The sequence below is a fragment of the Gordionus sp. m RMFG-2023 genome, chromosome 2 (assembly GCF_954871325.1).
Source record: "Gordionus sp. m RMFG-2023 chromosome 2, tfGorSpeb1-WG-v2, whole genome shotgun sequence".
NCBI lineage: Eukaryota > Metazoa > Nematomorpha > Gordioida > Chordodea > Parachordodidae > Gordionus > Gordionus sp. m RMFG-2023.
In genome coordinates this window covers 58,976,946-58,992,422 of record NC_088776.1, presented here as the reverse complement: position 1 = coordinate 58,992,422, position 15,477 = coordinate 58,976,946, and the positions used below count along the sequence as shown (strand labels likewise).

General features: G+C 27.7%; 1 protein-coding gene across 1 annotated transcript; it reads left to right on the top strand.

The window, feature by feature from the left end:
• The first annotated feature begins 458 nt into the window (after nt 1-458).
• Nucleotides 459-14,611, top strand: LOC135923368 (bifunctional phosphoribosylaminoimidazole carboxylase/phosphoribosylaminoimidazole succinocarboxamide synthetase-like). The gene is made up of 9 exons (XM_065458066.1): nt 459-477; nt 528-785; nt 1,017-1,195; nt 3,376-3,480; nt 6,543-6,690; nt 11,418-11,587; nt 13,298-13,532; nt 13,858-14,022; nt 14,352-14,611. The coding sequence occupies exons 1-9, from the start codon at nt 474-476 to the stop codon at nt 14,510-14,512; spliced, it is 1,425 nt and encodes a 474-aa protein (XP_065314138.1). The 5' UTR covers nt 459-473; the 3' UTR covers nt 14,513-14,611.
• The last annotated feature ends 866 nt before the right edge of the window (nt 14,612-15,477 follow it).

Here is a 15,477-nt window from a genome sequence, read left to right as displayed (position 1 = left end):
ATCGTTTTTATAAATATAAACAAATTTAGCCACATAACAACGCTATTTAAAATTCATTATATTGCATTTTATGAAAACTAAAAATATATAACTGAGTTTCATCTATTTGTAAAATATTTTAGAAATAAGAAGCCAAAATGACATACGACTATCTTATTTGCATTCAACGACCCTTAAAAATACATTTTAATTAAAGATAATCAGGCTAGGTAAGTATTGGCATTGCGTAACTGATCTAAGGCCAGTTTCCAGATCATGTAAATGACAAAGAAAATTAATTTAAAATATAAATGTAATGTGAGGATTACTCTAAAAATTTTTAGTTTAATATTTAGTAAGTGGTTTTATATATTTAGTTTTTTTTGTAAATATTTATAAACCGGTCAAAATATAGCAAGATCTAACATACTAGCAGCATTCCTTATATTTAAAATTTAAATCATCACAATTAGGTTGGTGTTTGTTTGCTAAAAATGAGTAAAAATATTATATTATCTAATAATTTTTAACAAAAATTATAACCTTAGAAGAACTAACATTGAATCAATATGAAAATAAGTATTCTGCTGGTGATAAATTAGCTGAAGGTAAGACAAAGATTATATATAATGTAATTCAAGAGGATGGAACAAAATCAAATGAACATCTACTATCATCATTGATATATATTACGAGTAAAGATAGAATAACAGCTAACAATGCATTGCGAAGTGATATCATTGAAGGAAAAGCATCAATATCTAATTCAACTAATTGTTTAATTTTCCAATTACTGAATTCTTTAGGTTATTTTGTTATGATATTTTTTATAATTTTAATATATTGTCATTCTATTTCAAAATCTTTAACCCTTATATTTATTTATGCTGCAAAAGCCTGACATTATATTTTAACTTATTGAGAAATATAAATCTAGTTAACCTTTATTATATAAATATCTATCAATTTTGTTCTACCATTATTTATCAAATTATAAACATCAAGATGAATTTATTTTTGATTCTTCTTAATGATAGGTGTTGCAACTCACTTTGTTCGACAAATTGAGCAAAATAGTTTTATAGCAAAGAAATGTAAGATGATACCTATTGAATGGGTAGTAAGAAGAATAGCCACTGGTTCCTACCTAAAACGTCATCCACATGTTCCTGAAGGATATATCTTTAGCGATCTCAAGATGGAGACATTCTTTAAAGTTTTCCTAATCAATCAATATAATAAAAATAATTAGAAAAATAATTGCTTATTTCTTATTTTATTAAATACATATTCCATACTAGGCATGTACACAGCAGGGGAGGGCAGAAAATGGGACAAATCTCCCTTTCAAAGCCTAAAGTTCAGATGCCAGGCCATATTTTAATTTTAAACATACCATGGACAGGCCTAAAATTTTTTTTTAAATACCGAGGCCAGACCTGTAAATTTCTTTTAAAAAATACCCAGCTGGCCATATATTTTAAAAGCAAATATTAAATCACCATTAGCTATAAAAATTATAAATAAATATAATATATTTTTAAAAAATCTAGACCAGTTCTGAAAATATAAAACCTGGATTGGACCAAAAAACTTTGCATGCAAATAGTATCTGCAGATTCTAATATGCATTTAATTATGACATTCACAGCATAAATTACATTACTAATTTATTCTAGGAATTAATATCGAATTCAAAAATTTCCTCAGTATTATATTTTTTTTTTCATTTTAAAAATTTTACACCTAATTATATGTTAATTTTTCACTGTAAAACTAAAGTAAAATATTTCAAAAAAGTGATAGATTTATTGAGACCATTAGAATAGCTGAAAAAATTATATTGGAACCTAAAGAAATTAGGGCAATGACAAATTTAAGATATTATATCATTGCTGAGTCAACAGAGTTTTATAAATTTTATTTGTTAGGCCCATTGTTCCACTATATTACCCAGTCAAAGAATACTCTAAAATAAGTATATCTCCCTCTTATTTTTTTTTATAACTCAAATGAATGAAGGTTCTTGCCAGGCAGCACTCACAAATCTGTAAATTTTATTACTGCAGAATTCTTCCAAATCTATTTAAATAATGATAGAGTAAAAATTAAGTAGATTTATATTGGGAGGAAGTTAAAGCATCACATGATTCATTTTTAGCTGACACAAATTATTGTAAAAAAAATTAAATAGTTGATAATGTTCGATATAGATGCTTCACATAATTCCTTCACTCTAATAAACGATTATTTATACTCTACCATTAGTGCTCCAATGAAGAACATTTTCTTCTAACAAGAAACATACCTGAGAAGTAGTATTGTTAAATGGCTCAATTTGAACTGATTTTAAAGACAGCAAAATAATGCTTTATCATCAAGATTTTGCTAATAAATGTCTAAATATTTTATACCATCTACAAGCAAAATCTTTAGAATTGTATAATATTTTTATGGACAAACTACCAAGAAGCGCTAATATAAATACATTTAATGGGGTATCCCTTAATATACATAGAGAGTTGACAAGTACTTTTGAAATCATTGAAAAGCTAAAGAAAATTTAATTTTGCATTATAAATTTGTAATATGCTCAATTATATCTTTTCCTTCATTTTTAATACACTATATTTTTTTTAAACACAATAATTCTTAATAATATTTTTGTGCTTTAATCAATATTTCTATTGAGGAATATGTTATTCAATTAATATTTTATCATTTTATTATTTTCTAGGCAAAATAAATTACTATCTATAATCTATGATTGGCAAATTTGAAATTTTCTGTTTCTCATGGTCAAGGCAATATTTGCCGCATCATCTAAGTTTATAGTTCTTATTTTTATTCCCCAAAAGTTATCCATCCATTTAAAAATGGGCAATGTTTGCCTGATTCTGTATATACTTCATTAAATATTAAATTTTATCTTGTTGCAAATAAGAAAAAAATATCACACATTTAGCTACTCTCAGATAATTAAAAGATAATATGTTTATACAATCAGAAAATAACTAAAACGACTAATATTGAATTAGTTTGGGTTTTTATTTTAAAAAAAAGGGATAATATTTGCCTCAATCTAATATATAATATTGACAGTCTTAAAATTATCTTTCTGCGTGTCAGGTTTCAGTTCCCAAATCCAAATATTTTACGCATTATTGAAGGTCAATAATCTAAGTAAAGAACATTTTACAAACCAAAAAAATAGTCAAATTATATTCAGACCAAGTTTAGAAACCAAATTGAATCTAGTTATTTGTTGGCCAAACATTTATGCATCGCAAAAACAAGAAAATGATAATTAATAATAGTATTTTTCTTTTATCAAATGTTTTCTATAACCTAAAAAAATAAACCAACTTACTTTAAATATTTTATGCATAAAATTAGGATGATGCTAAAGGTGATCCGCAAATTAGTGAAGAAGAAATTATATGTTCAAATGATTTTATGGCATATTCCGATGACAAAAATTTGGAGCAAACTTCGATTAAAGTAATTATTAAATGTAGTCTTTCCCTAACATCAAAGAATGAGAATTGTGTTTTTTTTAAAATAAAATAATATATAGCAAAAATTCTCTTAAATGACTTAGCTATTGTTCCCTTTTAGGAACACGATTATGTTACTCCCTATTTTTATATTATCTTGATTGGTAAATATTTTTAAAAATACAGCTTCACTTAATTGTTACAGTTAGTTATAAGATTATATATTTCTTATATATTATAAAAAAAAAAATTTTACAAATTAAAAAAAATGATTAAATGTTTAAAATGATGAAAAACACATAGCACAAAAAACGCATCAAATTATTCATCCTTTACAAATCATTCATCTCAACCATATTCCCAAATTTTCTGGGACCCCAAACCCAAAACCTTTCCTGCAGCTACTTTAAAAGGTTAGATGGTGCTACACTAAATTGAGTGGGGAACGTGGCCAAATAAATTTTGACATAGAATTTATTTTTTTGTAAATATTTTACCTCAAATCTCAATAAGATGTTCTTCAACAGGAGGTCAACAAATATTCCTATGCATTTGGCTCTTCTGCTTTATAGGCTTTAAACTCCTGAGTTTTATCTCTTAAAATAAGGGTCTAGATTGAAATTTTCGACTCACCTTCCCTCCTTGACATTTATTTCTTCATTATTTTTTATGCATTTTTTTTTGTTATTTTTGTAATTTTTTAAATGTTATATCTAGTTTTTTTTCTTCTTATTCTCGTCCATTTTTTTTTTTTTTAATTTGGCCTTGCATTTAAAATGTAAAGAAAATTTAATTCAAAAACTTTTGAAATTTTATCCAAAAAACATTTAAAATTTTGTTAAATTTAATTTAAAAACTTGTGAAACTTTTGGGGCATGATCTGAATCAACATATCCAATATTATACAAATTTGTTGCAGCCATTCATAGATGCGATCAAGTATAAGTACATAAATATCCCCTTGGAAAACAACTTGATTGCAGACTCTCACAAGTAGGGAGAATAGTAATCGAAATATAATCCGGGCATAAGAAAAAAACCAGAATAAAACTCAACATTAAAACGTGACACTAACTCATAACAAAAAAAAATAATATAATTTCTTGACAACTAGAAAAAAAAAAGTAAAATGATTGAAATAAAATATAATATGGAGCACAAGTAATTTTGTTGAAATTTTTTAATTTTTAAATATTGATTTCTATTTTTTTTTTTTAAATTCCAAAATTTTATTTGGTTTGAACTACTAAAAAAAATCTATTAAAATTCGTATACGGAAAAAAAAATTTTAAGAAATGAAATTAAACATTTATAAAATATATAAATTAAATATATATTATTATATTAAAAATATATTGTAGATTAACTATATTTTAAAAAATACAATTCAATAAAATATAAGTAATTCTTTAAGTTTAAAAATATATAGTTTATCAAAAATAAAAATAACTTAATATTGAAAAAAAAAATGATAAAATTAAATCGAAAAATTATTTGACCATCAAGAGCTAGTTTCGTATAATAAATTTATTTTTATATATTATTATTATTATTTTTCCCCCTTTTACTATTTGATCGCTAAATTATATTTGAAAATTTAAATTATATTTATTATACGATACAATTTTTTTTGTAAATTTTATATATTTTGAGGATCACAGTAGCTGTGATAATAATGTTAGAAAAAAATAAATATTATAAAATTAGTATTTACTAGACAGCCCAATTTTTTTTTAAAAAAAACAGCTAGCCCAATATTTTAGCCAAAAAAAAATATTACTCAAGCCTGATTTTGCTCATAGAAAGGTTTAGACATTTATTAACGATATCTCAAGGCTTTGGATAATGTTATTTTGGCTAAAATCATAATTTACAATTGGCTAAATCTTGCCGTTTAATTAACACTAATATTATTACTATGATGGGGTTTTTTTTAAAAAAAAAAGAGGTTTTGTTAACCGTAAAATTTTTTTTTTTTTACATTATATAATGATGGCATCGTATTTTGGGATGAGTGCGGTGAATGGCATTAATGAATGATCCTAAAAATATTAGAGGAAAATTTGACCAAAAAGTTTAATGGATTAAATAGGTTTTTTCAGAACAAATACGAATTCCCCCAGAGTGGGGGTTTTTTTTTTTTTTACAAAAGCTGGATCAGTTAATGGCTAGTGTTGGTTAAAATTAATTATAACAGTTATATTTTATAACTAATTAATTACATCGTTGCTAGTTAATTTATAAATTATTTATATAATTTATTTAAAAAAAAATTTTATTATAAAAATTTGGGACTGACAAATTTTTTTCAGTGCTTGAAGAGAAAAAAAATTTATTGATCAGGGATCAAAATCTTTGAATAGCATTTTTAAACTCTGAAATTTTTATTTTGACTTTAGAAAAATAAATTTGTTTTTCAAAATTGATATTTTAAAAGGCGTGCTAATTCCTCCCCGCGCCCTCTTCCCCAAAATAAGTGTCCCTAGACACCGTGCGAGCGTTCTGCGAGGATCGTCGGGATATGAATGAGAAATTGTATACAAATAAACATTCATTTTGAGTTTGAGAAATCATCCTGATAAAAAGAAATGAATTGATATTTTCTTTTCATTTCTGATTATTCGATTCCGAATAAGTAAAATTCGAATAAAAAGAGTGATTTGTTGACAATCTATCAGCCTGATAGGTGACATCGATATTTTGTGAAAGGTTTCTTTTTTTTCAGTTGGATATACTCACTAAATTGCTCTTTAAAAAAAAATCGCGTGTCTTACAAAGAAATAACTTGATTGCATGTTCTTTATATCATTAAATTATTATTTTAAAGAATCGAATACAAAGAGTAAATTTTAATATTCGTCCTAATAGTAAATTATTCGATTATTTTAATATTCGCCCGAATAGTTCAGTTAAACAAATCGAATACAAGGAATTCACTATTCGATTCATATTTGTTTTTTAGAATAGACAAGCCTATTCTAATTAATAATTGTTGCATTTAGATCTCCCCCCCCCCATCTCCTACCCCCAAAAATGTTTCAAATACATGTGTTTTTTTTATTGAAGGAAATAAGTCGGCATAAAAGATTAATGTACAACACGATCAAAAAACAAACGATATTGGTTTTCGAAATTTTGGAAAAAATTTGGCGCGTTTATTTTAACGTAACCTTGGTCGACATGAAGGTAGAATTTGGGATAGACTCTTCCACCGGTATATTTATTTATATTTTTTTTTAAAAAGTAGAAAATTATTTCCCGGTTTACACCCGGCTTTATTCTACAAAATCAAAAATATGTACTATTGAGATGACACTTTTTATAATTTTTAATAAAATGATTGACGTTCAAATTACAGATCTTCAATGTCTCCACCCCTAACCTAACAGGCTAGGATCATGCACATACGGTTAAGTTATATTTGTCAAGAAAATTTTTTATCTATATGCAATAAATTTACAAATAAATACTAACTGCTAAAACACAGACATAAAAAAATTTGCTAAGATCTAAGATAGCCTTATATAAACTTTATTAAATAAAACAAATTATATGATATTTATATTACACCTCCTTCAGAAGATAATTCTCCCATAACAAATTCTAAATTATTGAGTCATCAGAGACTTATGGGATAATAATGGATTGTGTCGAACGGTTAAACTCATTGTGCCTGCTAATAGAAGGCTGATAAATTGAAGTGAAAGGTTGAGGAGTGGAATCACTAATATTCATCTTTTGAGCAGTGGGCGCAGTATGACTTACCCGAGATATTGCCATATTAATTTTCATATTTCTCATTGGCTTGTTTTTGTCAGATGCATAGCATTAAACCTTCGATACTTCTGAATAAAGTAAACCTTATTTCGGCATCATCACATATCTCATTATAAAGGTCAATCATATAATTTATGATAATCAAGATAATGTAATCCAAAATAAAGTGTAAATGTATGAAATATAAGAATATCTTATATAGCATTTATCACATTTCCCAACACTTAAGATTTAAAAAATCCTCAATTAGAAGATGTGTAGACTTCCTTCGATCATTGTGATTTCTGCCTCATTGTTGTTTATAGTTTTCGAGGTAATGAAGACATATCCTGAGGAACCGAATTTTCATCAGTCTTTTCCGTTTCGCCGTTTTCCCCCTCTATAGGTAGTTCTTCTACATTTTCCAATTTTTAACTATTTCCGTCTCTTCTTTCTCTCTCCCTGACTTCTCCATTTCTTTCGCTACATCTAGATTTCGCAGTTGATCAGAATGCTTTGGTATCGTTCTATCTTTACTTTCCACTGAATAGGAATATCTGCCAGTTCTGGATTTTATAATTCCATCTCTCCAACCCTGAATTGATTTCATTAATGTACCGATACAGGTTGTGAAATTTTGAATTCCCTCACTTGAATATGCTCATCATGCGCTGCCTCTGTCGCATATTAGATCATTCCATCTCATTTTTAACATTTGGATGTAACCAATCTAATCCACTTTTTAAATTACGCTTTAGAATTTTGAACAACCGAATTTTTAAAGGGATGGATAATTAAATCGAGGACCAAATTTTTATATGAAAACGATATTTGAATTATTATATCTAATTTTGTTTGACCTTTATTATCGAGAATAACTCCTAAATATCTCATGTATGTTATTTCAGTAATATCAAAATTATTAATTATTAATTTATCATGGGCTGATGCATAGGCAGATGTTAGTACTTTTGTTTTTTCAACATTTAGATATAAGCCAAAAAAACTTGCCTTCGATAATAAAAATGTTACTAAGTGTTGTAGTTTGGGCATAGATGTTGCAGTTTAACATATATCGTTGACAAAGGCTAGAATATTTATATCTTCAACCTTTAATACCGCTGCACAAGAAGCGTTGACTTTTTCAACAATAAAATTAGTGATGAAATTAAAAAGTAGTGGGGGATAAAACACAGTCTTGTTTTAGTCCAATATTGACCGGAATTTTAAGAGATTTAAGATTAGCATGAATAATTTGAATAAAATAATTAGATATAAATTAATTAGCAGTTTTAGTAAATGTGTAGGAGTTCCTATCTCTCTCAAAGCTGTCCATAATCTAGAATGAATTATAGAATCTAATGCTCTTTTAAAGTCTAAAAAGCTACATTAAAAAGTTGATTCTTCCTTAGCCCTTTCAATTTAGATTTTTAGAGCCATAATGGCCCCGAGATCATTATGACCTTTTCTAAATGAGACTGGTTTTAATCTATTTAAAATAATATCAGTAAAAACTTTGTATACCACTGAATTTAGTGATATACCTCTCCAGTCTTTAAGATATTTAGGATTTTTTATTTCAGAGAAATTAATTTAAATTGCTGTGAGCCAATCGGACGAACATGTTCCGTCATGCCAAACTCATGTCATAATTGGAAGAGGAATCTCAGCACAAAATAGAGGATCTGTTTTAAGAAATTTACTGTGGATACCATCATGACCACATGCTTTATAGTTTTTTAGTTTATTTATAATATAAATTAATTCCCCGGCTGTACATTTGATGAAAATATGATGTAGAGGGTATTGACATCTCATTTAATAATAGAGGGGACTTTATTTAAGCTAAACATTTTTGTATAATAAGATGCTCAGATTATCATTAGTTCGTGCGTGTTTGTAATAATTTGATCTCAGGCAACTTAAAAATGATTTCACTAAATGCTAGATTACCAAATAATAAATTTGCACAATTTAGGATTCTCTTAGACATTCTAAAAGTTGACATCAGCTTATATTCAGGAAATACATTGGACTGACACTAGTAAAATTTTTTGTAATAGCTATCAATTATTTTGGTAAGGGGAAACAAATATAAATTGGTCTGGTGTCTGTATAATTATAAAAAATAATCTGGCTGATTACGTCTCTAACTTTGAACCTTTAAATAGTAGAATATGTAGCATCAGATTGCAAGATGTAAAGTCCTAAACATCATAAACTTATATATCCCTGTAATTACCTTGAAAGAAAAATCTTTTTTCCTACCCTTTTAGAATATTTAAACAAATCTCCTAAGCGAGAAAATTAGTTAATTGCAGATTAATTTAATGGTAAAATCGGACGGTTAGGAATTAATAATCATAATTCCTAGGGCTCTACTGCTCTTAATATAACTGATACAGGCGGTAAATCTTAAATCTCACAAAATTCCGGTCACTATTGAACTAAAACAAGGCTGTGTTTTATCCCCCACTACTTTTTAACTTCATCACTAATTTTATTATTGAAAAAACTCAAAAGCTTCTTGTGCGGAAGTATTAAAGGTTGAAGATATGAATATTCTAGTCTTTATCGACGATATATATTTAACTGAAACCTCTATACCCAAACTTCAATACCTAGTCAATATTTTAATCATTGTAGCTCGATTTTTCGACTTATATCTAAATGTTCAAAAAACGAAGGTACTAACATTGTCAGCACAATAACTCCTGGTAAATTAATGATAGATGATGGTGATATTAGTGAAGTTGCAGTACATTAACTCATGATAAGTTAATAATAGACGATTTTGATATTACTGAAGTTACTTACATGAGATATTTTGGAGTTATCCTTGATAATAAAAGGTCAACAAAACTAGATATGATAGCTAAACTAAATAAAGCTAATTCAAAATACCGATCAATTATGAAAATTTTGGTCCTCAACCAATTATCCATCCCTTTACTATTCGAGAAGATTATGGACCTAATTTATGACCATCTAACAAATAATTGTTGATGGTAAGGTAATTTTATTATTTAAGTTATATCTTAAATATTTTCTTATATTTCTTTGATTTATTAATTATATATAAATCATAATATAAATTATTATTGACCCTTAAATCTATTTATTATCATTAGAGTAATTAATATTATCTAATACTTACAGAATAAATTTAAAATAGTTAATATAAAAACACGTATACTAATTTAATATCTACTACGTATCTCTAATCAAATCTATTTAATTAAAAAATAATTATTAAATTTATTTCCTTGAATTTTATAATTATTTTTTTGAAAGGGAGGACCTTTTATATTCTTATATTCTACTTCCTTCATTGCTAAACATATACATATACAGCCCGGGTGTAGTTCCACCCTTATATAACTTTATATTTAGGTTACAAGGTTTGTTGGTATCCTTGAGGAAAAAAATCGCCATAATTATATGGAGGATGGGCCTTCATATAATTAACCATACGCTCACCTTTGGGCGGATAATCATGATTATGTAATCCAAAATAAACTGTAATATAAAATATATGATATATAATAATATCTTATAATAGCATTTATCACAACTGAAGAATTTATTTTCTTGTGGTGAGGTGGAATTACATCTAAACACCTTTTATTAACTATTAGACTTGCCTCCTATTGACCCGATTCAATATGCCACTATCTCTTTCTACGCTGGTAAAGTCCAAGTATAGCAATGATTATAGTTGAATAATTGCTCTACTTTTAGCCGTTCATTGATGGTCAAAAATCTACTAAACCCTAATAATTATCTCCGAGGCCTTTATCTCATTGAAAATACAGTACAACTTTGAAGATATTAGAATGGAATTGGACTTCGTGCTTCCATGTCTGACAGATTTTATTCGGCCTACGCATAATGGAACCGAATTGCTGAATTTTTTTAGCCATTAATTCATCTATAGTTATGTCCTTCTCGTCTCGCGTCAAAAACGATTGACATGCCTTTTTTGATCTTACCGATAATATTTATTTCGCTCAATTGAATATTACTATTTCTCGACCTGATTGTTGTAGCACTAACCCCGCCGTGAGTCCATTAAAGATGAAGAAGAATATAAAATTAATTAAATGCGATGGAGAGATATCTCGTAATTTCTGAATAAAACGCTTATAAAATTAAATAATATATAATTGGGGAAAAAAATATAAGGCGAAATTCTATTAGCGGACGTTATAGACAACGATTCCTGGAGACTCTGGCCTCAAGGCGATAAAACTCTCATGGTCGACAAACAGGTTTACCGCGATCTTTCTAGCGTCGACGATACCAAGCTCAAAATGGTAAAAGCCAATTACCAATGGGTCTTGGATACATTGATGGTAATAATCATTTATATGTTTAAATAATTATTAACAGCTATTATTAATGTTATTTATTGCTAATGGTGGAAAATTGTGAGGATACATTTAAGCTTAAATTTTTTTTAAAGGTCTTGTTTTGGTTCTAACGCATATTTTATATTAGCTTACTCAGTGCGCCTCATAATATGCTCTAATAGCATAGGGAATGGTTATATAAAGCACATAGCTTTAGTTGTAATGAGTTTTTTAGGATAATTATTTTTATTATAACTCAATTCTATTTATTACAAAATATTATAAGAAAGAAATATAATTGTAAATATTTTCCAACCTCTTGATTTTTTAAAAAAAAATTATTTTTCATATTTTGCGATATTTAATCATGCCAAAAAAAGAAGTTGATAAGGAGATATAATATTAATAGTTTTCTGTCATATGGTGTGCCTATATTTTATTGGTTACGTTGTCACTGGGGCTCGGCTGGTTCTGCGGAACTACCCTATATGGATAACCCATGACAAATCGACCAATATAGCGCGATATTCCGACGCGACGACCATTTTTAAAAATAAATGAAATTTGGTACATGAGGATTAAATAGATTGTATATTTTATGCAAATCAAAATTTTAATGCTCTAGCTCAAATATATCCCGAGTTATAGACCTTTAGAGCTTTTTCCTCTTTTAACGAATATCAAATCATTCAAAATATTTTTTGGTTTAAAGTAACAAATTATATATCATTTTGTTGCCCTCAAAATTCTTCTTCAGAAAAACGCGAAAATTATTTTAAAAAATATCTTCAGTGTCGTTGTATTTCCGGTGAAACAGAAAGATTATTTCGAGAAGGGCCTAATATAAAACGATGAAAAAAGAATTGAAATTTTATTTAGATTTTTTTTATAATTTTAGGAATAAAAAATAACTAAATTATAAAAGGATGTTTGAAACGATGTAACTTGTCAAATATGTCTAATAACCAATATATTTAAATATTGAAGTAAAAATATTAATGGAGAAAATTAAAAATTTAAATTTTTATTTAGTATTTTTATTTATAATTTTTGGAATAAATTAAACAATTATAGAGGGCGCTATTTTTAAAGATAATGACAATATTTTATATAGAATTATTGTATACACTAGACTTTTTTTGAAAATACCATTTTTTGTACCCCAATATAAAATGTATTATAATTATCTTTGTCTATTAGCGCCCTTTAGAATTGATTTTTTTTTATTCCTAAAACTAAATTAAATTTAAAATTCTTATTTTCTCCAATAATATTTTTGCTTAAATATATAAATATATTGGCAATAAACATATTTCACGGGTTTCATCGTTTTTTAAATGGGACACTTTTCAAAATAATTTTTTTTTTTGTTTTAACGGAAATTACAACGACACTGAAGATATTTTTTAAATAATTTTTTATTCATTTTCTTAAGGAGAATCTTGAGGGCTAAAAAATGATCGATAATTTGTTGCTATAGACCAAAAAAGTATTTGAGTATTTTAAGATTCGTTAAAAGTAAAAAAAAGGTTCTCATCGAACTTTGAAGGCCCATAACTCGGGTAATATTTGAGCTAGGGCATTAAAATCTGGATTTGTATAATACAATCTATTTAACCTTCATACCGAGTTCCATCCATTTTTAAGATGGTCTCCAGGATCAATGTTTGGAATTGCTCATGCGTTCTATAATTAAAATTTTCATGTACATAGTCCCTTCAACAGACTTTCAAAACAGAGCCAATGCCCGTCATATTGATAATGATCGCTAGTCCCACCGATTTAACTCATGCTCACGCTATAAAATCCAAAATTTCCAAAGCATTGCACTCGGACATCGACAAACGTCCCGTAGAAAATTGGAATCCTGTCAGTAGGGTGGACGTTAGAATGGCGTCGGCTCATAAGGGAACTGCCGAGGTACTCACCATACTGAAAGAATACGAAGGTAATTTATCCTATATGCCACACCTAGGTTTGAGATAATTAATTATCTGCCTTACGCCTCCTATTTATAAAAGTTAAAATTATAAACCTGCAGGGACGGGTTCCGCCTGACGGATTCTAACCTAAAATATTGTCGAGAGCACCGAAAACAGGCCTGACGCGAGACCCTAAATAAATTATCCCCACTGTATATTATACATATTGACATTTAATATAGCTTAAAAAAAATTGTATTAATTATGAGCGTTAAGAAGTATTTTTATGATCTAATATATGTAATGATTTTTTTTTAAACATTCACATTTCGTCTTGTTTATATTTATTAGCGCTTCAGGTGCCCCTTATAATAATTGCTTGCGCTGGTGGGAGCAATGGCTTAGGACCTGTTATAGCAGGAAATACTCCCTTTCCCGTCATTAACTGCCCACCTTTCCCAGCCGGCTCCAACGATTTAATCATGGACATTTGGTCTTCTCTAAGAACGCCATCCGGTATATGGATTTTTTAAATACGTATTAAATAACTTAATGTTAATTTATAGATTTTGGAATTAAAATTCAATAATAAGTGCTTGCAAATTTTGGCCGCAAATTTCAATTGGCAACTTTTTAATTGATAATCCTTTTTTTGTGCATTAACAAAATAGTTGCCATTTTTTTATATTTTTAAAATATACCATTTCAATTTAAACAACGAAGTTTTTTGTAGAAAAGTACAACGCTAAACGTTTAACTGCTCAATTTGTAAACATTTTAAGTAGGCTTTCCTTTTTTAAAATTATTTAAAAAATATAATTATAGAGTATATTTATAAAATTTAGGCATGACATGCCCGACCGTTATAAGCCCAGAAGCTGGGGCCTTAGCGGCACTTTCCTCTTTAGCCTGTTATAGACCGATCATATGGTGTCATTTGAGAGCGAATCAAATTGCTAATCAGATTTGTACTATGAACAATGACGATAAATTGCTCAACCAATAAAAAAAAAGAGGATATATGTATTACCCATTTTATCGAAAATCTACATAATATAAACTTTAATCTAATCAACAGAATGATACTAAATAAAGAAAATGTGATTCTTTTTACGTTTTTATACAATTAATTCTGAAAATCAAAAGAAAATTATAAATTTTATGTTTGAAATGTCTAATATACGTTAAATATTATTAAAATTATCTATTATAAAGTGTAGTTTGATTCTTTTCTCTTATGAATTCGGGAATAAAATAGTTGACAATCCCCTCCCAAGAAATGACTATACAATATGTCATATACAATATTTTATAGAAATAGAAATAGGAAAGAATAGGATGATTTGCTACCCTTAATGGCGCTTTTATTAAGCCCAGACTTTAAAATATTGGCCAATACAAAACGAAAACTGTATAATAATAATCAGGCATAGATAACGTATCAAAGTTGCACCGATACCCCAATGTTGCCAAGTAAAAAGCCATTATCTGGCACTGATACATATATAAAAAATTAGTTTGGAACAGGAATAAAAATCTAGGAACCAGAATTTATAACCACCCTTTTTAATTTTATAGGAACCGCAAATAGGCTCTATATTGGAATTTACAGAAAATGATTCTAACAAACGTATTTTATTTTACTTTTAGAGGGTTTATTTATTGTTACCATTTTTTTTCCTATGTCTTTAACAGAGTTTTAAACTCTTCAGAACCTCGTCTAAGATCCAAAATGCTTTATGCCATGGAAAATACGGTTTTAGACAAAGGCATATAGCTGTCATGGCCATCCGAATAGTCACAGCCTATTTATATAAATAAAACTAAACCTAGCACATATCCTGTTTTTTGCTGGGCTAAAATATTATGTCCTCTCTTAAGTGGTATCAAACATCCTTAGGCGTTGCTTCGGCGCAGCTACTCTTATCTCCTACGTATTGTTAATAGCTAAAAAAAATCGGCGAATGCGGT

Bases quoted from the DNA above. Each gene is read 5' to 3' on its own strand.
- LOC135923368 (XM_065458066.1), top strand. The intron at 1,196-3,375 runs GTTTTCCTAATC...GCATAAAATTAG, and splicing joins AGATGGAGACATTCTTTAAA to GATGATGCTAAAGGTGATCC. The intron at 11,588-13,297 runs GTAATAATCATT...TCATGTACATAG, and splicing joins GGGTCTTGGATACATTGATG to TCCCTTCAACAGACTTTCAA.